This window comes from Sceloporus occidentalis, unplaced genomic scaffold, assembly GCF_023333645.1.
Source record: "Sceloporus occidentalis isolate IW3139 unplaced genomic scaffold, rSceOcc1.0.p SCAF_2, whole genome shotgun sequence".
NCBI classification, from domain to species: Eukaryota; Metazoa; Chordata; class Lepidosauria; order Squamata; family Phrynosomatidae; genus Sceloporus; species Sceloporus occidentalis.
In genome coordinates, this window is record NW_028316982.1 from 84,517,501 (window position 1) to 84,545,000 (window position 27,500).

Here is a 27,500-nt window from a genome sequence, read left to right on the forward strand (position 1 = left end):
GCATCACTCTCATGCACTTGCAATATAAATGGGACTGTCTGATACAGAATCACAAGCCTTGCTTACTTTTCTCTCAGCAGGTGAGAAAGCAGCAGCTGTCCATCTAAACACCAAAAAGTATTTTCTTCATACATCACTTTAGCTATGACCATCACGATCACCATCATTATCCTTTAATTCCTTAATATTTTTAACAACCTGACATTCTATAAATGTGTACAAGTAGATTATATATGCACAATTACCACACACATATTCAGTTACCATTATTTTTCTCTTTCCTCAACAAGATGAATGAAATGACCATAGATCAGAAAAAAGAAACTACTAATGAATTTCCTAGTGTCCTCAGATGTTCCATTTTATCCTCATAGTCATCAGGGTAACATACAAAGCCAGAGTTCCTAGTAATTTTAAAATATACAGTCCTATCTGAAATTGATAACCTGAAGGAAAGGCTCTAGATGAGCTATCATTGCTCAAGACAAAAATTGGAAAAGTTAGTTTTTGGTTTAAAATTCCCAGAAATTTCCTGTCAGCATGGTGTTCCAAAAGATGTAGGCCAATGAAAGTAATGTTTGCAAGGCTTGGTTCAGGGAACACTGAAATGATCACATAAGGAAAAAGAACAACTACTTGTCAAAACACTAGAGCCAATCCAGAGGCCAGTCTGGTTGGAAGGAGAGGGAAATGTTGTTGTTTTATCAACAAGCTCTATGTTTGCCACCACAGAAAATCCATGGGCTGGTGCTGGGACTGAGCAATGGGAGGAAAACAATCAGTTCCTCCCAAAAACCCAGGGAGGCCTCTATTCTTTGAAAACCCATACAGGAACAGTTGACAAGGAATTTCCTTTGGAGAGATGTCACCTCTTGGTACTTCTAAGAGATCAATTTAGAGAAAAAGAGATTAAATTATAGAACAGTAGGAATCCTAGATGGAGTTAAATCAACAAACTCTCAACCACTTTATACGATAATGCAATTTGGAGCTGAAAAATGACTTGGGGGTGCAGTCTTGCTATCTAAACCTGCATCTGCACTGCAACATAATCCAGTTTAACACCACTTTACCTGTCCTGGTTCAATGCTTTTAAATTCTGGGAGATATTTAAGATATTTAATCTTTGTCAGAGAGCTCTGGTGTCACAGCAAACTACAATTTCCAGAATTCTATGGCAATTAAAGAGCCATGGCAATTAAAGTGGCATCAAACTGGATTATTTTTACAGTGTGGATCCAGCCTAAATCTGTTGGTGGTCAAACTGAAATGGTCAAAAAATGCCCGAAATTGACCAGAAGTGATTAGAAAAACACTTCTGGCACTAGAAAATGGCAACTGGCTCTAGGAAATGGTAGCCTATAGAGGGACAGGGATGGTCAACAATGGTCAATAGGCATTCAGTGTGTATCCACCCTGCTATACATATGAAGTTTTCATATTCGCTTATTAAACATTACTTTAATAGATAGACATTCTCTTAATAGACATGCCCTGCTAACTTTGTCAGTTGCCATTTCTACATGGTGAGGGCTTTACTTAACTGAGTAACAAAAAGCAGATGTTGCCCTAACCCTGAATTCTGTGGCTCAGCCACAGCAAGAGACTGTACAATTAATTATCTGCTTGTAAGAATACCTGTGGTTGATGCAACCTTGGTGACAAACTTTACTATGAATACTATGAATCAATAGATTTGTTAGTTGTGGTTTATGTTGTTTTTGGCTTCTGAACTTTTCTTTAACACATGCATTTTAATGCAAAGTTTTGAACAGGTTCATGATATTTGGCTAAGGACAAATACTAAGTGACTGCTACACTTCAGTATTTGTTGCTGTGTTCCTTCAAGTTGTTTCTTACTTAAAGCGACCCTAAGACAAACCTTTCATAGGGTTTTCTTGGCAAGTTTCTTCAGAGGGGGTTTGCCAATGCCATCCTCTGAGGCTGATAGAGTGTGACTTATCCAAAGTCACCCAGGTGGTTTCCACGGCCAAGCCAGGGTTTGAGCCCTGGTCTCCTAGCGTTCTAATCCAGTGTTCAAACCACTACACCATGCTGGACCTCTATGCACTTCATTATATTGTATACTAATTCATGATCTTGAATTGAGATATCCCAAGTCCCAGAGCTATATTCTAACCTTTACACTTCCAAACTGTATGTAACCAAACCTATTTGTCTCCTATGCCTAGAACACTATAACGATGTCTGTCTTGCACCTCAGTCCTATTGAACAAGATCTCCCTTTACAAACACCAGACTCTTCAGAATATCACATTCAGAATGTGGTGAAAGAATAAAGAGGAGGCCTCAGCAACTGTCAAGAAAACAGAGAGCCAATTAATCACAGTCCTTTTGTAGTTCTAAATGTAAGCTAACCAGATTCAAGTATAGATGGAGCACAGACAAAGGAGAGTTTCTGTTTCAACCTGTCCAGGTCAGAAATGCATTTTAGGAAATTAAGAAACAGCAAGTATGACAACCAGTCCAGACTCCCACCCACGCCAGGTAAGGGGATGCCTTAAGCACTTTGAAAGCAGATGACAAATGTCCACAACAGATGCTTAGATGGTGGAGAGAGTGGCCAAGGGGCACACCCAGGAGCTAGCCAACATGCCCAAGTTTATCATCTTTCCAAATTTAAAGAACTTAGCCAGACATCAAATACTTCTGCCAGCTATACACCTTGGTATCAGAGAGATAGAACAACAGAAAAATGAGGAGGAAAAGCCTCAAATCTATGAGGACTACATGGAACAATGTTACTGTAGGATATGAAAAAGTCTCAGAGCAAAGCTATTTGTTTCATCTTCTTGCTTATCAGTGACAGAGCCTGTCTTAAATTTGCAATGAAGTTGCAACAGTAGTGGCCAGTGCCTTCATGTCACTGGGATAGGAAATCTGCTCTGAAGTTTGGCCCAAACTTTAAAGGAGCTTTCAAGGTTCCAAATTGTATCCCCTACATAGGTTTAGCACAACTACTTGTAACTTCAAAGAATTAAATCCCACAGTGGATTCAGCATCTAATTTACATGGAAGTCACCATCCACTTCTTGCTTAGAGCTTTGTCCTTTGTCACCACAGAATTCCAAAAGGGCACATTTTGATTCTAAAGTCACTAAAAAAGTATCATTAAACATCCACATTTCTTGTATCCACATTTCTGGATGGAATAACAATGGACTTTTTCACACGAGAGGCAAGCATCATTAAAACGTGATTAAATCATGCTAATAGTGTGATTGGGGGGAAGATTATCACACCCCCATGCACTTCTCCCTTTTGTGTCCCGTGCATAATTTTAATGAACACGTAATTGGGTAATAACAGAAACTCCCATTATTACCCAATGACACGTCCATTACAATTTACACACAGGACACAAATGGGAGAAGTGTGCAGGAGTGTGATAATCTTCCCTCCAATCACGCTATTAGCATGATTTAATCACATTTTAATAATAATAATAGGTTTTATTTATATACCACCCAATCACTGGGAATCCGAGCGGTTTACAATAGAGGGGATAACAGACAGTTCCCTGCCCACAGGCTTACAATCTAAAAGACACGACACAAAAGGAGAAGGGAATGGTGAGGGGGGAGGGAATCAGGCCCAGCATTCTTCTCTCCCTCTGAGGCCTAGACCAAGGCAGATGGACCGGAGGGAGGGCTCTTCTTCTTCAGGCTAGCCCCTGATGGAACTGGGCCAGCCTTCTCTCTCCCTCAGAGGCCGAAAGATGACAGTTAGGGAGGGAGGAGCCTCTTTCTTCAGGCTAGCCCCTGATGCAACTGGGCCAGCCTTCTCTCTCCCTCAGAGGCCGAAAGATGACAGTTAGGGAGAGAGGAGCCTCTTTCTTCAGGCTAGCCCCTGGTGGTACTGGGCCAGCCTTCTCTCTCCCTCAGAGGCCGAAAGATGACAGTTAGGGAGGGAGGAGCCTCTTTCTTCAGGCTAGCCCCTGGTGGTACTGGGCCAGCCTTCTCTCTCCCTCAGAGGCCGAAAGATGGCAGTTAGGGAGGGAGGAGCCTCTTTCTTCAGGCTAGCCCCTGATGGAACTGGGCCAGCCTTCTCTCTCCCCCAGAGGCCGAAAGATGACAGTTAGGGAGGGAGGAGCCTCTTTCTTGCTTGCCTCCTCCATGTGAAAGAGCCCAATATCTGCATAGCCCTTGTCTCCCTAGTCCTGAAGCCTGTCCTACACATACCCATCTAACCTAGTTATAGGAGATCCTTCAGATTTATACATGATGCAATGCACTTTCAACAATCCTTTAGTACTCAAGGTCATTAAGGTCATACTGGCATTGATAGATCAATTAAGCATTTGTTGCTATAACCTTCTCTTAATAGTATTCTCATCAGGCAAAAGAACAGAGTTCCTCCAAGTGTCTTCAACTTCACAGATCAACAACAGTTTGACTTGGAAACATGATCAACCCAGTGAAGAATCAAATATATTTCTGGAAGAAGTTACAGCTGAAGATAAGGTCCTTAGTATTGCTGTTTCGCAGCAACTGACAAGCCAACCTCATGAATCTAGCAGAGCCTCTGAGATGTCTTTTAAATTGCTCAGTCTTCTTTACACTTCTCTCCTTTGCCAGCTATAAAATCCAGATTAGATTAAACTGATGAAGGAAGTTCTGCCCAAGGTGACACCTTTGAAGGTAATGATGAATGCACATTGGAGAATTTTCCATGCCCATGCCCAAAGAGAACATCATAGGAGATGTTGACTGGTACTAGTCTCCTAGGGAGCCAACTTCCAACGGCTGGAAGCTCAACGAACCGGGTCTAGGGAAGAAAACCAAGGTTTTGTCTCAGATCTTGCCTCAGATATGGAGACAAAGTGCAGATCTGGACAGTTCTTTTTGCATCCAGAAAGGTGCTTTGTGTCTATCTGAATGGAGCATGGGGTACAGTTTTCCAGCATAATAGTGCACTGGATTTTCTGACAGTTGATACTCAACATGAATTGAGGCTTTAAACCAGGGGTCGGCAACCCCCGGCCCATGGGCCGGATGCGGCCCGCGGAGGCGGCAGGACCGGCCCCAGCCCGGTCCTGCCACCGCCGCCTCCACCTCCTCCTCCTCCTGGGCCACGCAACTCCATGGCCCTCCTCCTCCTCCACCACGTGGAGGAGGAAGAGTAGGGCCACGCGGCCTGGGGCAGAGGAGGCAAAGGGGGAAGCCACGCACCGCCCTCCCAGCCTTCCCGTGCGGGCCTGCGCCGCTCTCCCAGCCTCCCCGCGCGGGCCCACACCGCCCACCTCCTTCTCCTCTGCCTCCTTCGCCCCACCCCCAGGCCGCACGGCGCAGGGAGGAGGGGGGAGGAGAAGAAGGAAGAGGAGGAGGGGGAGCAGAAGGAGGAAGAAGAGATGGAGGGGGGAGCAGAAGAAGGAGGAGGAGGAAGAGGAGGGAGCAGAAAAAGTAGGAGGAGGAGGAAGAGGAAGAGATGGAGGGGGGAGCAGAAGCAGGAGGAAGAGGAGGAGGGGGAGCAGAAGGAGGAGGAAGAGATGGAGGGGGGAGCAGAAGAAGGAGGAGGAGGAAGAGTAGGAAGAGGAAGAGTAGGAGGGGGAGAAGAAGGAGGAGGTGGTGAGTGGCCAGAGGCCTCAAGGTTTTTTAAATTTTATTTTGTGTGCTTTAAGTGCTAACAAGTCTCCCTTGCTTTGACAATGATAGTGTGGTGGTGATGAGTCAGCTTGAGAAGCATGCAGGCACTGTTTCTTAAGCCAAGAGAGTATCAACTTCCAAAGTGTGTTTTGGGTGCTTTTAATGCTAACAAGTCTCCCTTGTTTTGACAGTGATAGTGTGGTGGTGGTGATGATGATGATGATGATGATGATGATGATGATATGAGTCAGCTTGAGAGGCATGCATGCACTGTTTCTGAAGCTAAGAGAGTGTGACTTTCCAAAGTGCCTTTTCTGTGTGTTTTTGGTTCTTTAATGGTGATATTGATATCAGAAAGCCTCTGAGGCAAGGCCAATGTAAATTGCTGTGATTTTTACAAACTCATGTGCAGTGAAGAAAAACCACAGTCCCTTTACCAAGTACACACTTCTGAGAAGTACACTTGGTGCAAGAATGGTGAAACCACCTTGACATGTTCAATATGCATAGCCATGTGAACCCATGTTCAGTGTGAAACCCAATGAGTTTGGTTATGCAATAAGCCTCTGAAATATGCAAGGGCCATCTTAAGTAAAGCCATGTTCAATGCCCAAATGTGCTGTTTGGAATGGGGGGAAGGGGGTTGGCCAGAAAGGGAAGTCCATTTCTGCCATCTGTCTAGGAATAATGCCCAAATGCCCTCCATTTTGATCATGCCTAAGAAACATGCATTTAGATTAACATTTTTAAAAAATCATCAAATTTTTTCGCATGTCCTCCATTTTTAAAAATGTGTCCTACATTTGAAAATGTTATCCTATATTATTTAATTATTTAATTATTTATTTTTTACACCCCTCACTCCTCGTTCTCTGGGGGACACCCGGCCCCCAGCTCAAAAAGGTTGCCTACCCCTGCTTTAAACTCTAAAAAAGCTAGGACCTATAAGGCCAATGTGATACAAAATAAAGAAGAATCTTTGTCACCAAATTCTATGATTATTATTCTTGAATAATATAAGCTTTCAAACAGTGGAACACATTCCCTTCAAGTGTGGTGGTGTCTCCTTCTTTGGATGTCCATCTGTGAGGGGTGCTTTGATTATGTGTGGATGGCCTTTGAAGTCTTTTCCAACTCTGCGATTTTATGTGCTTGTTACAGTCATATTTTATATTTTAAGTGCACTACAACTAAAAAGAGCTAGCATGGTATAGTGCTTTGAGTATAGAACTACAACTCTGGAGACTAGATTCAGTTCCTCACATGGATAACTGTGGATGGGTCACATAATCTCCTCCCCAGAAAACCCAGGGATAGGTCACTGTAAGTCAGAAGTGATTTAAAAGCACATACCAACAGCAACAACAACAAATGTTCACAAGCCAGCATGGTTTAGTGATTTGAGTGCTGCACTATTACTCTGGGAAAGCAAGACTCGAATTCCCACTTAGCCATAGACACCCACTGGGTGACTTTGGGAAAACCTCACTCTCATTCTCAGACACGGGCAAAGGACAAAGCCCCTCAAAAAAATCTTGTAAAGAAAATGCTGTGATAGGTTTGTCTTTGCGTCACCATAAATCAGAAATGCCTTCAAGGTATACGACTCCAAAAAACTAAAAAAAACTGGGCCTGAATCCTATTGGTACATCCCATTACCAACACAGTTAAACTGTTTTCTGTTAATTTTATTAGGGAGTGGGAGGAAGCCTCTGTAAACCTGATCAAATCTCTCTGTCCTCTTCAGTGGAGGGATTCTGGATGGTTTGGAACCTGCAAGACTGGGAGGTCTCTACCGGTGCTTGATTCAGCACTACCCCAGAGATAATGATACTGTACTGTAGAGTCTAAGGCTGTATTTGCATTGTAGAACTAATGCAGTTTGATACAGCTTTAATTGCTGCTCAATGCTATGGAATCCTAGGATTTGTAGTTTTGTCAGATACTTAGTCTACTACAACATACTACAAATCCCAGAGCCATGGCAGTTAAAGCAGTGTCAAACTGCATTATTTTTGCAGTGCAGATGCAGCCTGAGACTGGAGTATAGAAAGCTGTTCTTTTGCCTGAAATTGCAGATTGTGAAAATAGTCAGGAGAAGTTTTCATCAGCTCTGTCTTACTTCAAGAGCTACAAACACTCTTAAGCAATTCAGAGTTATCATACTTTCATTACTCTGAGACTGCTCTTGATGCCTCTCCAAGAGCTTTAGCTTATACAGAATTCAGCAATCTTCCAAGTAGGGCGAGATTTCAGAAGAATATTATACTTCAGCATTTGCATTAGCTTCATATTGCTTTCTGAGAACAATGTAAGGTACAGGAGTTTAATTTATGGAGTTTTCAGTGGCAATATCATACTGTGATAGCATTTTATTTATTTTTTTACTCCTCTGCAACTATGGTATACCCTTTCCATTAAGGCCTGCATAATGCTCTTTTGCAAGTTTTTAACATTTTGTCTGGCTGTTATAGGGAGATTGGGGGGAGATCCTAATCAACATTCCATGAAATACATTCCTTTTTCCCTACAAAGAGCGATAATACTAAAACACTGAAAACATGCCTGTGTATTTCAATTAATGTGAATTCGTAAAAAATATGAAATTATTTCAAACTCCTCCTCAGACCAAAAACACATAAAAACACCTACAACTGGAATTAGCACTACTCTATCCTGAATATACCCAATCTTGTATAATTTTTGAAGCTATGCAGGATTAGACTTGGTCATATTTGAATGGGAGACAAGGATGGGAGACAACCAGGGAACAAATCTTGCCTCAATAACCTTGTGATAAGTTCACCATAGGGTCGCCATAAGGCAGAAACAACACAAAACCTTTAAAATAGCATTGCGCAGCATCAAAATCCCACCCATCCATTTTTAAAAACCAGATAGCATAAAAATGTTTTGACTTTGTGATAGATGGAGAGTAAGACTGAGGCCATCTTGGCCTCTCTGTGGAAGGAGTTACAATCTGGGTACAGCCATCAATAAGACCCTCTCCCTTGCTCCCACCAAATGAGCCCAGGACAGCAAGAAAGACATTTCCAGACTATCTTACAACTTGAATGAACTCATAAAGGGAGATACAGGCCTTCAAATATACTGGACCAAAGCTATATAGGGCTTTAAAGGTAAAACCCAGCACTTGGAATTGTGCCTGGAAATAGACTGGCAGCCAGTGAAACTCTTGCAACAAAGATTGCAGCTTTTGGGGCCAAATGAAGTTTCTGATCACTTTCAAACAGCCCCACATAAAGCTCATTACTGTAATCAAAATGGGATGTAACCAAGCATGTACCTTGGTTCATGATTTCTCATAACACATAAAAAGATCAACATGAGTTCCATTAGCCAGCATTTTCCTACTTTCTTTAAATATACAGCCAGTAAGCTATGGTTCAACAGACAGATGTGGAGCCTTTGAGTCAACTTTGACGCATGACAACCCTGTAGAAGAGACATCTCCAAAAGCACCTATCCTCCACTTCTCTATTCAGGTCTTGCAAACCCAGACCCATGTACTTCCATCTGATTGAGTCCTTCCATCTGACTTGTGATCTTTTTCATTTTCTACTGTCCTTGGCCTTTCCTAGCATTATTGTCTTTTCTAATGAGCCATGCCTTCTCACGATATGGCCAAAGTATGACACCCTCAATTTCATCATCTTAGCTTCCAGGGAGATTTCAGGCTGGATCTGTTTTGTTGGTCTTTTTGGCTGTCCATGGTATTCCCAGCACCACATTTTGAATGAGTTAATTTTCTTCTTATCTGCTTTCTTCAGTGTCCAGCTCTCACATGGTGTTGGGGTGTTGGTGTACATGGTGTTGGGGAATACAATGGCTTGCATGACTCTAACTTTAGTGCTCAAATGTATATCTTTACTCTTTAAGATCTTGTCTAGTTTTCTCATAGCTGCCCTTCCCATTCCTAATCTTCTTATTTCTTGGCTGCAGTTGCCATTCTGATCAATATTTGATCCTAAGTATGGGAACTCTTTATCTGTTTTGATTTCCCATTGTCTAGATTGAATTTGTGTATTTCTTCTGTGGTCATTATTTTTGTTTTTTTATGTTCAGCATTAAGTCTGCTTTTGCACTTTCTTCCTGGACCTTCCTCAGCAATTACCCCAAGTCTGATGTTTTCTGCTAGTGATATGGTGTCATCCACATATCTAAGATTGTTGATGTTCTTTTCTCCTATCTTCACTCCTCCTCCTTCTGAGCCTAAAGTTGTTTTTCTATTATATTTTCTGCATACAGATTGAACAAATAGAGTGACTGTCTAAAATTTCATTTCAATCCTTCATGCTATAACAAATATTATTTATGTATATTTGAATAACATTTGTTTCTGAGCACAGTTTGCTTGTTTATGCTGAACTAACTGTAAGTTTAGAATTGGTTCTCCATATGCATGGATTCTGCCTCCATGGATTCAACCATCCACAGCTTGAAAATATTCCAATTTTTTTTTCCACAAAGCCAATTGTCATTTCAGGAACATCATTTTACTACACCATTATATATAATGTGAACTGAACATCAACAGATTTTGGTATCCACAGTATATCCTAGAAACAAGCTCCAGCAGATACCAATGGCCCACTATACTATGTCCTGGCTATCTATGTATGTCTATCTACCTACCTAGCATTAAATGTTGTGACCATCAACATCATGCTCAGAAGGTGAAATCTGATCACTGAGATGCTATGCCTACATATCAGTAGAGCGCACATATAATAAATATATTCAAACATGATGGGAGTATGTATGTAATGTTTACATTGCTATTGTTGTCACATATAAATTGAGACTTATAATGCAATCCCATGTATCTTTAATTCTGGCCTGAAACACATGGGGTAAAAGAAGTGGCTTCTGGCCACTTTGGGTGTTTACATGACGCATGCCCCGAAAGCAGCTGGAAGCTGCTCTGAGGCCATCAAAGGTAGCCCAAAGTCTCTGGAGCTGTTTAAGTAGCTGTTTAAAGGAGCTGTTTAAATCCGGCTCCTGGGTGACATTGTTTGGGACCACAAGTGGTGGCCTGCTTTGGGAGCAGGCTGTGCTGTCACCACAGTCCAGGCCCGATTGTAGCCAGAGTGACCAGAGGCCACTACTTCCTGGCTATCTGCTTCACTCCTCAGAGAACAGTCCCAGAAAATTCAACTGCACTTACAAGAAATGTATTCTAAATTGTGGCTTAGATCATATACTCAACACATACATTATTTTGCACAAATTGTATTTTGGTGTAGATACTTCTCTAAAGAGTTAAAGTAGGTGCATCAGGGAGCCATGCTCACATATCTCCTGTATGCATGTATGGTATCTCAGTTGTGGATAAAAGTAAGGAAGCTCATTCTGCAAGTATAATCCTTTAGATGAGTTCAGTGCTTATGTTTTAGCATTTTACTGTACAATGTTGCTTAATTCTTAGAATTTTTAAGAATGTTTGCTCTTCATGTTAAGTAATGAACACAAATATTTGTAAAGGCTCCTATAGCAAATAAATTGTTGGAATTTAGAAGCAATGAGATGCTTCAAAAGGCCACAGAATTCTGACTACCCAGTACAAACCATTATATAGAGATGACACACTACTAATGATGCTAAAATAATTATGCTCACTGTGGATGTCTAAGATAGAAAGGAGAAAATATTATCCAACACCATAAATGTTCATATCATGAAATGAAACTGCCACTGTTTAATATGTATGTTAATGTAATAGAGCATGGCATTTTGAGAATACATTTCACTAATGTGACAGAATATTTACTAACATAATCTGTCATTTTACTAATATGATAAAGTATTTTGCTAATAAGATACAGAAACATGAATACTATTTCAAAGTAAACAATATATTCCATTTTAAGTGTTAAATACTCCAAGGTGCTTCACTAATTGAGATATATTTTAATATTGCAAACCACTGTTGTGCTTGTCTGTCTTCATATTTGTGGTCTTATTTGGTGCTTACTCTTCCCAAGGGTACTATAGCTTAATAGACTTTCCCACAACATTTTAAGGGCTGAATTGTAACTGATGTGTAGATGTACCTTGGAAGCTGAGCTGTTCCTCCTTGCAATGTCTTCATGATATTCTTGCAAACAAGCTTGTAAAAGGTGGGCTAGACAAGGTAATTGTTACATGGATTTGTATTGGTTGACCGGTCGAATCCAAAGGGTGCTCAACAATGGCTCCTTCTCATCCTGGAGAGAAGTGACCAGTGGGGTCCCACAGGGCTCTGTCTTGGAGCCAGTGCTATTCACCATCTTTATCAATGATTTGGCTGACAGTATTGGAGACATAGTTATCAAATTTGCAGATGATACCAAATGAGGAGGAATAGCTAATACCCCAGAGGACAGGATCGAAATTCAAAATGACCTGAATAGACAAGAAAGCTGAGCCAAAGCTAACAAAATGAAATTGAGCACAGAGAAATGTAAGGTACTGCACTTCAGGCAGAAAAATGAAATGCACAGATATAGGATGGGGGACACCTGGCTGAATGAGACTAGATGTGAAAGGGATCTAGGAGTCCAAGTAGACCACAAATTGGACATGAGTCAACAGTGTGATGTGATAGCTAAAAAGGCCAATGCAATTTTAGGCTGCATCAACAGAATTATAGTGTCTAGAGCAAGGAAGTAATAGTGCCACTGTATTCTGCTTTGCTCAGGCCCCAGCAGGAATACTGTGTCCAGTTCTGGGCACCACAATTCAAAAAGCTATAGGAAAAGAGATTCCAACTCAACATTAGGAGGAACTTCCTGGCAGTAAGGGCTGTTTGACAGTGGAACACACTCCCTCGGAGTGTGGTGGAGTCTCCTTCTTTGGAGGTATTTAAACAGAGGCTGGATGGCCATCTGTCGGGTATGCTTAGATTGAGAGTTCCTGCATGGCAGGGGGTTCGACTGGATGGCCCTACTGGTCTCTTCCAACTGTACGATTTTATGATTCTATGAATACTTCTCAAAAGATGCAAATAGCAACTGCAGTCCCTGAAATATTTAGAATCCTATCCCACCTGAAACAGTACAATGATCACAAGAATGCCACAGATTACAATCATCAGGTTTCCACACTGAGCACAGACGATGCAAGCATAGTAGAAGACTTCCACAGATATGTTCTTTTTTATATCAAGGAGCAAGCAGGTGATGAATGTATAGTTCTCGTGGCTAATTATGATATTTAGAACCAAGAGGAGCACACACACTGTTCTTCTAGCATACTGAAATGATGCATACATTAATTAGACAAGTCCTCTGGAAGTAGGAAAATTAAATTCTTGCCCTCTTTTCACCTAAATAAGCTACAACAATGTGAATGGTATATATCTGCCTGTAGAGAAATCCAAAGACTAGTGCTCCAAACAACTAGATTATAACCACAATTTCTAACATGAAATAGTTTTTACTCCTAGCAAGTTCAGAAGTTTTACAGCTGAATAATGTCTATTGGTAGGAATCCTAGCTACTGCACTTGTCCAACTGGGGCTTCTGTCCTTCCTCTAACCCTGCCACACCATTCCAGGACCCATAGAACCAAGATGACACTTGTGATTCTAAGAAAGTAGAGGTGAATGGATAGTGTTACTTCACAGGTAAGCACTTAAAGGACCCAAGTAACAGGTAAGCAGCCTGTTCTTCTCTGTGATCTCTATGACTCATACATATGGGTGAATGGTGAGCTAAACCTTCTAAAGGAAGAAAACAGTTTTATGGCACTCCTGTGGAGAGGACCGATTAAACAAAAGTGGCATCTTCTTGAACATGAATGTCAAATTTGTAACATCTTATGGAAGTGGACAATTTGCTACATGCAGTGACCCTGCAAATATCCTGAAGTTGTATACAGTATTGTGATGCAACTGTGGATGCTGCCATTGTTCTAGTGGAATAGGCAAAAAATCTCTATAGGTAAAACTTTTCCAAGCCACATCATATGACAGACAAATGGTACCTGTTACACATTTAGCATCTCATTTGAAATAGAGAGACCACAATATGTAACTAAGTAGCAGATTAATTGCTTTGTTCATCTGCAAAAATGTCTGCTTTCCTGCAGTACCAGTGGTATTGTGGGATTCAGAGTTAACGTGTTATTGTTATTTATTATTTTATAGAAGCATAAAATAACTTGAATTGGTTTAAAGGGCTTCCCAACAAGACAAGGGAGAACCAGTGGAAGCCTCCTTGAGACTGTAGGCAGAGCTAATGGTGGGTGTTAGTTTCAAATTCATTTTATGAATAGCTTGATGCTGTTGTGAGTAAATAAGAGGGGATCCCTTTTGGGACATAATGCTTTGAGACAACTGGCAAGTACACTGAAACAGGGGACAGGAAAATGTCTTGCAACCCAAGGGAACCAAATACAACACATATTTGAGATTCATCTAGTGAGCTGCCAAAAAAAATTGGAAACTCTTCCATTTAGCAGCATAGGATTTCTTTGTGGTTGATTCACAAGCAGCTTGTATCACTTCCTATGAAAAGTATTCTAGGAATGATTTCTCTATTGCTGTGAGCTTCCGGAGATCCAGAGAGAGGGAAGTTAGCTGTACTGATGATGAGACAGGAGAAGTTGAGGAAACCTTAAGCCGCCAGGGGCTGGCTAGTAAGCAGTTTGACTTATTTCTTGGCCAAGACTTTCACACTGAGAAGGGACGCTGGTCATGCATACAGGAGCTGACTCAACCATATGTGGAAGAACATGTCTCCCAGATAGTTCTCTTACCAATTGCTGTGTGACAGACTAAGGGATATTGTGAGCTCTGCCTGAATGCAAAGAGATTCACTTTTGCTGTTCCCTGTCCAAGAAACAGCTGTCAGACTACAGCTATTGCACCTATGTGGCACTGATAGCACCAGCTGTATTGTCCACTTTAGGAGAGTGAATAGCTTAAGGCAAGCTCCTTTGAGCTATGCACCAACTCCAAAACTGAAGGATTAATTCTATTTCAACTCTTGATCAGGATCCCCTTCTTGTTGACATAAAAGACCATAACTGTATTTTCTGTGGATACTGCAAGGTTATAGAGGGGGCGGGTCTTGAAGACCCTGATCACCAACATCTTCAGACCATTGATGTGGAGGTAGAGTTCTTCAGTGGACAACCACCTGTGAACTACAGCTCTGTTCAGATGAGTTCCCCAGCCAGGGGTGTGTGTGTGTGTGTGTGTGTGTGTGTGTGTGTGTTGGTATCCTTATAGGATCAGGAACTTTTTTTCACAGTTGATTTGACAAAAGGTGGTACATAGTGTTTATCTGCTAGTGTTAAAGTTTATCTGTATGCTTCAAAGTGGAAGATGTGAACCATACACCTATTATCCTTCCACAGTTTATCAAAAGTTCTTTCAAAGAAATTACACATGCACTTTCATACAGGTTCACTATTTTGCAATTTGGAGTGATAGTGCAAACACAGAACAGAGTTTCCTCCCCATGTTGTCAAGTTTGGTAGTTTGACAGCCTTCCTTGACTGCAGGGGAAGAATGGCTTTTCTTTGCTCTTCCTTTGTCTGACATTCACAATAATTAAATCAGCTATCAGTTGTCTGAAAAGGAATAGGCATTCTGCCTCATGAATTTGATGAAGAATTAACAAAAGCAATTTCCATGACTGCTGGATAGGTAAAGGCTGCTGTTCCATGACAGGTAACAGTAATAATAGTATAAGTATTGTTACTGCTGGGGTTGTCTGAACCTTGATCTGTTTAAGACTAGATTAGTCACTAATGCTGGCGAGGTTTTCATTTTGAGTTACCCATTTCAGTAAGTTTGTCTGCATATCTGGATATCATATAAGGGTGACAAGTCATTCAGGTGAGTAATGAACTGGCTTGACATAATCTGAGATATGAAAGTACAGTCACTGTCCTCAGGATTGGACTAAATAACTGAGTAACAAAAGTCAACTATTTCATAAGCCCAGAAGTTAACAGACCTCAGATGGCTGACAAGGCTATTGTAGTCACAGTAGCAATAGTCAGTGGAATCCTAGGTTCAATCCATCAGAGAGAACTGGATGCCTGATAAGATGAAGTGATGATGGTAGTCTGCTCACCAGAGGCAGAAAATACAGTGGGTGATAAGGACACTAACACTCTTGGGCCCTGGACAGATGGGCCAAAAGTGGCATGCTGCCGCTGCTACTAGAATTCCAGAGCGTACAGCAGCTGCATGCTCCGGAACCCTAGGACGTGTGGGCACCGTTGTAATGGCGGCCTCCCATCCACACAAGGTCCGCCAACCTGACGTAAGTGACGCCCAGCGTATACATGTCGCTGTGTGTCGCTTACGTCACGGGTGCGCCAATGGCACACTCGTGACGTGCACTTGACATCCCAAGAAGAACCTGGTTTTTCCAGGTTCTTTTTGGGGCAGAGGGACGCCGCACAGTTTGGCTGCTGCGGTGTCCCTCCAAAGGCAAACCAGCTCGGCCTGAACAGGGAGGTATATACCATGACTTGGTTAAGCTTCTTGTGCAGTGAAAGCAGATGACACAGGAATTGAAGAGATTATGTCATAATCTCAGAGGACTCAGAGGAGGGGCAGACACACCTGTTGGTTTGAAGATCACGGCATTTACAGAACTGTGTAAGGACATAAATCAGACATTAAGAATGTGAATATTCAAAAACTGGTTGCAGAAATTGGAAATGCTTATATCCCTCTCACAAACAAAATGTGGGAGTACTGAGTTATGTAGCAGTCTGTGACTTATATATATACTTATTTGGTAATGCACAAAAACTCCTTCACTCTCTCTCTCTTTCTCTTTAGCAGCACACCTGGTGCATTTTACATCATTTTACAGCTTTCACTGCTATTTATATAATTAAATGATCCTAAAGAAGTTACTAGCCTGCAATTTATTTATATATTTTACTAGTTTGCTGGTAGCTAGTGATTCCATGGTCATAGAGAAGCAGAATCCCATTTCCCCACAGTCTACCATGAAATGTAAAACCTGTTAAGTCAACTTCAACATATGGTGACCCTATGAAGGAAAGACCTACAAGTCATTCTATCATCAACAGCCCTGCTCAGATCTTGCAGATTCAGGGCCGTCTTTGATTGAGTCTATCCATCTGGAATATGGTCTTCCTCTTTTTCTACTGCCTTCTACTTTGCTAAGCATTATTGTCTCTTCTAGTGAGTCATGTCTTCTTATGATATAGTGAAAGTATGACAGCCTCACTTTAGTCATCTTGGCTTCTAGGAAAGGTTCAGGTTTGATTTGCTCTAGGACCCATTTATTTGTCTTTTTAGAAGTCCACAGTATCAGCATAATTTTTCTCCAGTACCACATCTCAAATGAATTGAGTTTCTTCCTACCAGCTTTCTTCAGCTTTCACAATCATACACAGAAATGGGGATTGTAATGGCCTGGACAATCACGATCTTAGCCTCTGTGAGTAAATTCCTTTTGTTGAAACTGGGATATAGCTGAAGGAGTGGCTTCCCAAGCTTTATAGTATAGTCATCCTAGTGACTACCCCATGATGTCCTGTTTCCTGTTTGTGATTGTTTTAATGGTTTTAATTATATTTATTATAGTTATTATTATGTTGAGTTTGGCCCAGTACAGCCGCCCCTTTCCGCTGAGGATTGGGGCCAGGGCAACCATACCGGCAGCCCAGAGGCCCCAATCCGGCAAAATGCCGTTTCCCCATGGCCTGGAAAAGGGGTGTCCTTGGGGCTTCATGCCCCTGGACAGCTGTGAGCCAGAGCCATGGGAGAAAGGGGCCACTCGGCATCGTTCCCACAGTCGTTTTGTGGCTGTGGGAACAAGGCACATGCCCAGAAGGAGCTCCGTTTCTGAGCTCCTTCTCGTGCCACAGCCAGGCCACCATACACAGCCTGGGGCGGCGTAAAGACATAAAGACACGCGTTGTGCTGTTTGGATGCAGCGCATGCACAACGTCATAATGATGGTGCCCATGTACACAGGACACCGCCATTATCACGCTGCTGGCACATATTAGGGTTAAGGAGCATGTACATGGTGCGCACTCCCTAACCGTAATACCGGCACTGGTACGCCACTTGTTGGCCGACTGTACCGCTCCTTAGTTTAAGGAGGGAGGGGATAGTGGGATTTATTTTATTGTATTGTATGGATTTTGTTGATGTAACCTGCCTTGATCTTGTTGGAGAGGTGGGGTAGAAATAATAATAATGCAGAAACCAAGAAGATTCTGTATCTCTTCCATAACCACACCCCTACTTGCCTACATGAAATTCTTGATCATGTAATTTAATCCAGGTTTACTGATCTGGAGCAAAGTCCAAACTATGGACTAAGATATATATGATGCATTTTTGCATCTATTGATGAAGAATGTTGGGATTGAAATGCAAACTGAACTAGCTTAGAGTGTGTGCATGTCAGATACGAACCGGATCATAGCATCCTGTATTTGCACTAAAAGGACATTCTTCATTTCTACCTCAAACAAATTGAGGAACAAATTGTAGAAGACGGTGTTTCCTCAAGAAAAACAGCAAGGAAGTAAAAACTTAATTCCCCTCTCTGTGACTGCTCTGATCTCATTAATGTTTGCATTAAAAACATTCAGCATATTAAGTACAAGGGCACATTTGACATCACTCTAGTTTGGCCCTGTGCCAAAGTAGTTCCTCTATAAACTGTGAAAATCCATATCACATATAGTTACCAGGTAAGCTGCTTAATTTAAACCTGGTTTAGATTCTCTGATGTGTAACAAGGTTCAAGCTATGGAGGGAGGTGACTGGATAAATCAAGTAAACCTCTTATCATGATATACTTGCACAGAAAATGGCAACAGGATGGGTCAACAGAGCTGAGAGTAGGACTTATTCAGATGCTTCAGTTGCAAGTTTTGGAAAGCACTAATAACCATGAAACTTCCTTCAAAATTATGGAATTATGTGAAGGTTTTGAACAGCAGTCTTTTGGCACCCTTTTGTGGTGTTCTTTCACACCTTCATGTGTGCATTTTGAAGTTTTGGGTGTCCTCACTATTTTGGAAGCAGTGTTTAAACTTTGGTGAGTCTGTTTTAAAATATGGAAAATTTTACGATGACAAAACACTTTTAACTGCAATATAGTAAAATTTGTTTCACATGCATCACATGTAATTTTTATCAGTATAATAGCAGAGAAGAAAGAAGGGGGGATTTCCATTAAAAGAAAGAAAAGGTATTCAATATGTGATCAAATTTTAGCAATTATTATACAAAAAGCTAATGACCCTTCTATTCTTTCCTTTTTTGTTTTGTAGGAGAGATAGATGGCTATCTTTTTGCTGCTGTGTTTTGTCCCTTTTGATACAACAGAGTTAATAACTTCACCTTGACGCAGAAACTCTGTGATTTATCAGTTTCTTTTTTATCCAGTGCTGCCACAACCTGGAGAAGTAGAGTCAGTTTTGATGCAGAAAGCAGACTTTGGTCACAGCTACTTGAAAAAAAATATAAACCACTCTCTGATGATAGACAAATGTGTCTTGTTAGCAACAGCCAAAAAGCGCTTGACTTGTACTAATAACAAAAAGGCCATGTTGGTCACCATGGGTCTAAAGACGAAGCACCCTGTCACTGCCTTGGTTGGGAAATTAGCAAATAATGTTCCTTTTCTTTGATAAATGGGTGACAGTTCTCTCTCACCAATCATTTTTTAACATTTTGATGCATGTCTATGATCCCGCTGGAGGAACAGAAAAGTTTACTGGCCCTCAATTTTCAGATGATGAATGGAACACTCTAAATGTGCGATTTCTGTATGAGGTATAGTTCATTTTAAGCAATTCTAGTAAATGGGTGTCACTGATTAGAACAAATAGTCTACTTGTGCAATAGCACAAATGGTATGTCTCATTCTTCTGGTCTCCTCTGAGACAGAAAAGAACAGGGACAACAATGACCATGTTATATTTATTGGAACTGCAGCTGTTTAAAAGGAACTATTTTATGCAACTTTATACTTCAAGTTTGATAGCTCATCAAGAATTTTTCTAAATCTTCATTAATATTGGACTAATTGAGATGCTTATTGTATTGCAAATCTAACAACTGTATGGAAACAGAATGCTTTTCTTCCCATCTAGCTTTTGTAAAATGCATTTTATGTTAAATACAGCTTGTTTTACATTTTAATATAGTAACATTAATGTGTCAGCTGTTATAAAAATTTAAAATTAATTGACTAGCACATTTTGAAGGACGTATTTGGAAGAATCATTCTGATAGGAAGATAAGGATACCTATCTCAGTTTTTAAGGACCTTTATGTGCTCAAGGTCTGATCAATAAATACCTAATATTACAACGATATAGAATTGCTTTATGATTAATGAATAATGAAAGAATAAAAAAGCAAGTGTAGTGTATTGATTAGAATTGCTAAACATGGCAACATTTGGCCATAAGCATTCTTTTCTTTTTCTTTTTTCTACAATTGCAAGTCAACAAATGTTTACTATTCACTATCTGTGCTTTATTATTTAAAAAAACATATGACAAAACATGATGGTTGATAACTATAATTGAATATGTACAAGAAGTGATCAGGTGGTTTGGATTTAACTAAGGCATTAGCATTTAGTTTAGCATAGTAAAAATAGTATGATTTGTGGGAGGCAATTAACAATCATTTGCTCTGTGGATACAAGTAATTTGTTTAAAGAGCACTGACCTATGAGACAGCTAGTTTGTGTTGGCTGTGATGGAAGGGAACTATTGACTCTGAACACAATATAGCAGCCCCACTGACAGAACTAAACTGGAATTCACACAAAAGAGCCTTAAAGTACTTGAAGCTTGAAATCTTTTCACAGAGTGAAGTGGGTTAAACTGATGTAAACTAGCTAAAATGATACTGGTAGAGACACAGATAGTTAACCCTGAAAGAGCATGAACAATAGTACAATTGCAGCTAGACGGCATTTCTCCTATGCTCCTATACAAGTAGAAGGCTATTCTCCCATAGAGTTGATCTATTAAGCTCCTCTGATGGGGAAGTATATCAGCATAATGTAATTTTTATCATTTAAAAAAAATCAAGTGAATGATTACTGGTTATCAAATGACTTTAAAAGACTGAAGCATGTCTCTATGTCAGAATAGTTGTTAATAATAATGAATGTAGCAATCACAATTATTGTCATTGTCGCCGTCCTCCTCCTCCTCATCATCATCATCTAGTGAACATGTTAGGGGCCTAAAAATGTCTCACATTCAACATTCAAATTTCTTTCTCTTTCCCCCTGTATTTCATATTTATTATAATTTCAATATCCTTGTTGTTATACATGGTCTTAGTGTGTTCAAACGTACACATTAAATTCACTCTTGAATAAAAGTTAACCAAACTAAGGAGAAAGGATAGTATGAACAGAAAAATATCTGTGAAAGAAATACTGAAGTCAATTTGTTGTCCTGGTTTTCTTTTGCCTAACGGGAATCAGTTATGCCAAATGCACTCCAAGAAAACAGTAGTATTTTTACACCTACATTGGTATACACATGGTATGCTTTTTCTTAAAGACAGCATACATAATGATTTCTCACACTTTCAGATGTGTGCTTTAAAATAAAAACTGTAACATAATTCCACTTAGTAGCATACAAATCACAATTTGGCTTAATCAAATAACATTGCAAGGCTTATAATGTAATTAAAAAGTAATCTCAGATATTTAATTTAAGAACCTTCAGTGACTTTTACAAGTAAAATGATGAATCTAACCTGCAGAAAGCTGCTTAATTTAAATATGCCAAGATTTTTTTTCCCAGGTAAGAACTATTTTAATTGTTATTAAACAAGCAAGTGATACATGACTTGACAAATATTAAAACAAGTACTACACTCAATTATTAATTTGCAGTGTTCACTTTTAAATGCAGCAAATATCTCATTAATTTAATTTTAGGTGCCCACCAGTTTATATAGCATTTTACAGTCTGGAAGGCAATTTACTAACTGGCAATTACATACAGAATGATTGTTAATTCTTCTCCTAAGTGCTAGCTGCTTGAAAACTGTTATGTCTCTCTAATTTTTGACCTTCTTACAACAAGGGTGATGTACGCTGGGAATACCAAGGACTAGTAGGGAAGAGCTGGACATGTCATTTGTGACTCATTCTTTTAATTCACCATGCTAATCAACTGAACTGCCACAATCTCCCAAGGTAATTGTATCTTTACAATAGTTGAAAGCAGCAGGCAAAAAAGACATGGATAGATGGTAATAGACTTTCCTCTCAGTCTTCTGGGAAACAGCATAGCAATCGTTCTATATGTGACTATTGCAATCTGGTGTGTATGCAATGATGCTGGTCTTTTGCCTTGTTTCAAAGTTTCGTACTTTCATATCAGTATTCATACATGTCATTTAAATGCCTCAACTTCTGTACTTTGCAAAGGCAGTTTGTCTAGCACACTACACCCTTGTTTCATTATTCTGCAGCCTTCTTGCCCTTTGTTCCACCTCTTGCTGAGAAGGTTAAATGTTAGAGTGCCAAGCCAGACTGCAAGCATGGTGGGACACTGATGAGAAACAGATGCCCTGGGGATTCTGCCCCTCCCTCTTAAGGGGCCACATAATTTTCATATTGTGAAATACAGTGAAGTTGGGCTCAGTTTTCAATGGTGAGTGTAATTTCCAATGATTATCTCATTGTCCCCATCAATTTGGGGGCAATACAAATCAGACTGAAGTTTCCAGGTCAGACAGGTTCTGACCTTACCCTTCCTTTTACTTTCTGTAGTCATATAGACTTCCATGCCCCTTAAAAAGCATTTGAAATGTGTACTCTCTTGCAGCTCTTTATTATTTTTTTATGCTTCCAGAAAATTAATTGCAGCCACAGCAGTTTTAGTAACTTTGATTCACTTAAATGTCTTTCTTTAACATTTCCTATGACTCTTGGTGAATGGGACCAAGAATAAATTGATCTTTATGAGAATGTGACTTTTAAACACTGTTAAACTAGGGACATTTACAGGGGAAGAAAACTGTTCAAGAAATTACACTCTTCTTTTGGATTCTAAATACTAAAGCCAGATTGTCATTAATGTATGCACTGAATTATCCATTTACATTATCTGGATAATAGCTGTTGATTTTTTGAATAAAGGAATACAGACCTATAAAGTATTAGTGAGGTATTAGGTAGTATTAGAGCTAATTCTAAACAAGGTTTTTCACAATTAACTTCCAGTATGCAGCCACCAAAGACTTGGAAGAAAAAAACATATCTAACACCAACAGATTTTTAAAATATCAGACCTCTGGTAAACACCCAGAGAAATCTATAAACACACTGATGTATTATAATCATGACTAAAAATGCATCTGCATCACCTAACCAAATTCTTGTTTTTCTTTCCATGTCTCTTTTTTAAATTCTTCCAGAAATTGTTGTAATTTTAATAACTATGTTAAAAAAAATCTGAAAAATCTAATTAATAAATGCATCATAGTTCATGTCTATGGATTTTTCATGATAATCTATTTTTGCTGCTTTGTCATGAAGTAACCAGAATGCTTGTAAGTACCTGATGTACCTAATGATAGCTTTATGCAAAAGTTTAGATCCCAAAAGATTCAGACCTCTCACAGTGAGATTTCTACCAACACTATATTTCTATTTCGCAAATGTCTTTTCATAAGCACAATTTTATAGACTTAAATAACTTGAAGAATTAATTCTGTGTTTGGTTGTGTATGTTATTTGTAATAGGCATTCTCAATCATATTAAAGATGGCAGTTCTCATACAGTATTGCTCCAAAAACAGGCACTCTCAGTTTGAATATGCTCCTCTATCTGTAATATGCCCCTTGTCTGCATGGGTAAAAAACCTTGTGTTCATCTCAGCGCTGTCTGTTTCTATTATATACACTGATTTCTGCTGAAATACTGTGGGTTTCCTTGGTTAACCAGACTTTGTCCCAAAGTTAGTAATGGCCATTCCCCCTTCCTGGGGCTGAGCAGCATGGGGTAAGAGGATGGCCTTGGAGCCACAGCCATTGCACCTGTAAGAGCTCCATAGATAGACCTCCTGGTGCACCACTTCTTCTCCAGAAGGTGGGTTCACCCATGTGACCAGTGAGAAGATATGGCAGAGGGATCACCTGAACACATGGTGGGAATCTTCAGAGACCCTCACCATGTGTTTAGGTGATCCTCTGCCCTATCTCCTTATTGGTTGCATGGATAAACCCACCCACCAGAGAAGTGGCAGCATACTGGGAAGCTGGCCATGGGGATTCTGCAGGTAAGGGACATGGTGGTAGTGGCTCTGGGGATGGAGTATGGGGGTATGGGCCAGCCATGCCGATGTGGTGTCAGCCTGGCTGGCCCTTTCAGAGAACACTTTGCCACCACACCAGTTTTGGTCCAGTGCATGCAATTGTCATCATGGAAAATCCAGGGCCAGCTCCAGAGCATAATAATCTGGAGTGGCCCTAGATTTACCAGGCGATGCAGGCAAGTCGATAATCATACTAAGTAAATGAGGATATCCAAAGATGGCATCACCATCGGTTATAATATTGGATCAATAATACTGCATCATAATGGCTGTGTTTTTACATGCTCACCATAAATGTTCCAAATTTAGCAATCAAGTTCAGGAAGGTAACTTTTATGTTGTCACCTCATTTTAAACCATTCCTCTAATTTTAAATTGAGCTTTAAGCCCAATGTAGGTTCATGTTAATCAATGTGGCATAGGTCTCTTGATCACAAGAGATAAAAATATACATTTCCATGTGCTAGGGATGTTTTCAACAAGCAGTCACATGCATTCTTGCACTGTACACTTTTCTAATAGTGGTTAATAGAGATTTTAGTTGGCTCATAAATCTGTTGCTCTCAAATAATTCTACAATCATCAGTTCAATTAATCTGAATAATTTAAACTATGAAAATGGATCTTTAAAATACAGTGGTCCCTTCCCTTACGCGGTGGATCTGTTCTGGACCCCCCCCCACCTCCGCATAAGGGAAATTCCGCGTATGCACAAGCCCCATTAAAGCCAACGGGGCTTTGCTCGCGGTGGCACGGTGGGACGTGCGCACTATGGGTGCGCACCCCATTACTCTTTCTGGGGCGCGCCACTTCTTCTGGCACAGCTTCCTGCATATGTTGGAAGACATGTAAGGTGCACCCGCATATGACACAGGCGCACTGTAATCTGATAACACATTTTCCATTTCATTGGAATATGGTTGGAAAGCACATTTTGCAAGTTTTATGTATCAGGGTTTAAGATTTTTCACAGTCACTGAAGACTACCAAATAAATGTTTATTTAATGTAAATGTAGTGGTCAACATATATATTTATAATTTAGCACTTCAAATCTATAAACAATTGTATACATTCATTGATTATATGCTCCTTCAGATGAACTTGTCAATAGAAAATATTAGTAAATAAGTATAATTCGTGTATACATTCATCTTTTCATCTAACATGTTTCCTGGTTTACATATAAATTAGGTTGCATATTTTAAAACATCCAGTTTGCCTTTTCACTCTGCTATACCTTACATACATATATTTACATCAAACATGATCAAAGCACATCAGTTGTTGTATTTGACCTATACTGCCAGGTTTGATGTCCTTTTGTTTATGTTGCTTTCATTGTTTTAAAATATTGTATATTTACAAGCATTTACGTATTTACAACATGATGTGCTGTAATCTCAAATCACACTGTTTTGCCCATTCAGGTGAGGTCAGCAAAACGTAAGCATAAAAAACCTGGGCAGAGCACTGTTCTACTGAAGTTCAAGATAGTATGAGTAATTACAACCTAACAACAACAACTGAAATTATAACATGTGTATCCTCTAGCATACTGGTTGTGGTTGAAACTAGTGGGGTTTACAAAACATGACAACAATATTGGTATGAGCCAATTTTGATACTATTTAAATATTGAAGGCATTACTATAGAACTCAGTCCTCTTCCTCTACACTCCCTTGTCACTTTCTAACTGGCCCTCAAATCTGCATGTATAGTGTGCATGCTGACCCTTAAAGAGACCAGAAGGCCTTATATATTTTATGTACAAATATCAAGCTGTCTTAGCTATCCCTGCTTCTGGCCTGCATGGTGTCTGCACACACTGAGGGCCAATTGTGGATACTGGAGATACAGTATAAAAGCAGAGTATAGAGACTAAGCTGATCACTTCTTGTGAATATGTCTGTGTGCATTTTATCTGTACAGGAATGGATTGTGCACTTTATTTAAAAATGAAATCTAACTATCTCCTCAGTTTATTAAGAGCATATTCTGTATGTATGACCACACACAAGTGATGTAGGTATCAGAGAAAAGGAATTAGATCCATTCTGGAAGAGTGTGAGCATGAAATTATCATTAATGGTGAAACAGCAGAGAATACCATTGACTTTAAATTTACACATAGCTATAGCACAGTATGCAACGTTTCAATTGGAATAAACATAAATACATGAATGTGGAAAAGTTCCTATGGAGATAAAGATACATTTTGAGACTGACCTATCATTTTGGCAACATTGAAAGTTTTTAAAATGTAGACATACCAACATGTATTCCCTACGTCATTAAAGTATGAACAACATACCTTAGAAGTAACTAAAAAAGCTGTTTGCTTACCAGTATAGACAAACCGTCCAGGAGCACCTTTACAGAACTGTTTGGATTTGTAGGACAAAGTTACTTCAACAACGCCAGGAATGTGCCGTGGTGGGGTTTGAACTCTGATGGCATGAGGTGTTATCAGCTATAAAAATCATACAGTAAACATAATTTCAGTTATGATTGTAGTGATAGTAGTCACACTAGTCATTTTGACATAATTAGTAAAATGAGTTTACACTGGACCTTCTTAAAATGTGGCTGTCTTGCTATCACAAAACACAATGAGGATACTAGTAGGGTTTTTAAAATGAAAATATCTGCAAGTAACCCACAGTTTTAGTTTTCAGGAAAGGCTACAGGGCATAATTCATATGAAAATTGCCTCCATATGTTTCCTTAAACTTTCTCCTAGTAATTTTTAAAATTGCCCAATGGTATCTGGAAGCTTTCTGCAGCAGGCCTTCCACTAGAGGGCCATGAAGTGCCTCATGCATCTTTCCCTGTGTTCAGACCACTGCCATACATGGACTGATAGTTTAAAAGGGTACTTTGGAATATTAATGGTTACTAATGTCAGTAAGTTATTGACAACTTGTACATAAACAACAACCATTGCCAGAAAAATGTAGAGATGAATACTTAACAGTGACCCATGACTTACCTCACTCCACACCAACATCGTTCCAAAAACAACTTGCAAGCCATCAAAGAAGTTGTCGCCGATTATGATGACTGTGGCTCCACCAGTTGTCCAACCTTCACTAGGACTGATGGCCTTTATACAAGGTGTGGCTGCTTGTGCAAAACAAAAAAAATGAATCACTAAGTTTCTCTCCTTTCCTGAAATCATGTTTTGCTGTAGTTTTGCCAATGACAAACCATGCAAAGCACAGTAGGAAGAAAGCATATGATCACTCTAGGAAGCAGTCATATATCAGTATGTTGATGTATTTAAAGCAAATTATTAAATGTTTTATAAAGCAAAGGCCAAACAGCAGAATACTAGTGAGCAAGAAAAAAAATGGCTTGATATAGGAAATTATGTGTCAGGGCAAATATGGCTATTACAAATGATTAAGCATCACATGCATGTGGCATGTCGATTTATCTGCTTTGCTGTACAGATCTAAGCAGAGTCAATCAAAAGGTTGTTGAGGGAGATGGAAGAGCAAATGCTCTGAATTTCGATTCCTCATAAGCAGCTAATTGGGTTGGGTTTTCTTTCTTTTTTTCAT

General features: G+C 39.9%; 1 protein-coding gene across 8 annotated transcripts in view; it reads right to left on the bottom strand.

The window, feature by feature from the left end:
* The window catches only part of EBF3 (EBF transcription factor 3), a 230,632-nt gene that overhangs the window by 32,561 nt on the left and 170,571 nt on the right, over positions 1-27,500 (bottom strand). For all 8 annotated transcript variants that reach the window (XM_089510158.1, XM_089510161.1, XM_089510159.1 and 5 more), the window contains 2 exons: positions 26,927-27,057; positions 26,281-26,407 (listed from right to left, as the gene is read on the bottom strand). In XM_089510158.1, coding sequence (XP_089366284.1) covers positions 26,281-26,407; positions 26,927-27,057 — 258 coding nt within the window. The remainder of the gene's footprint in view (positions 1-26,280; positions 26,408-26,926; positions 27,058-27,500) is intronic.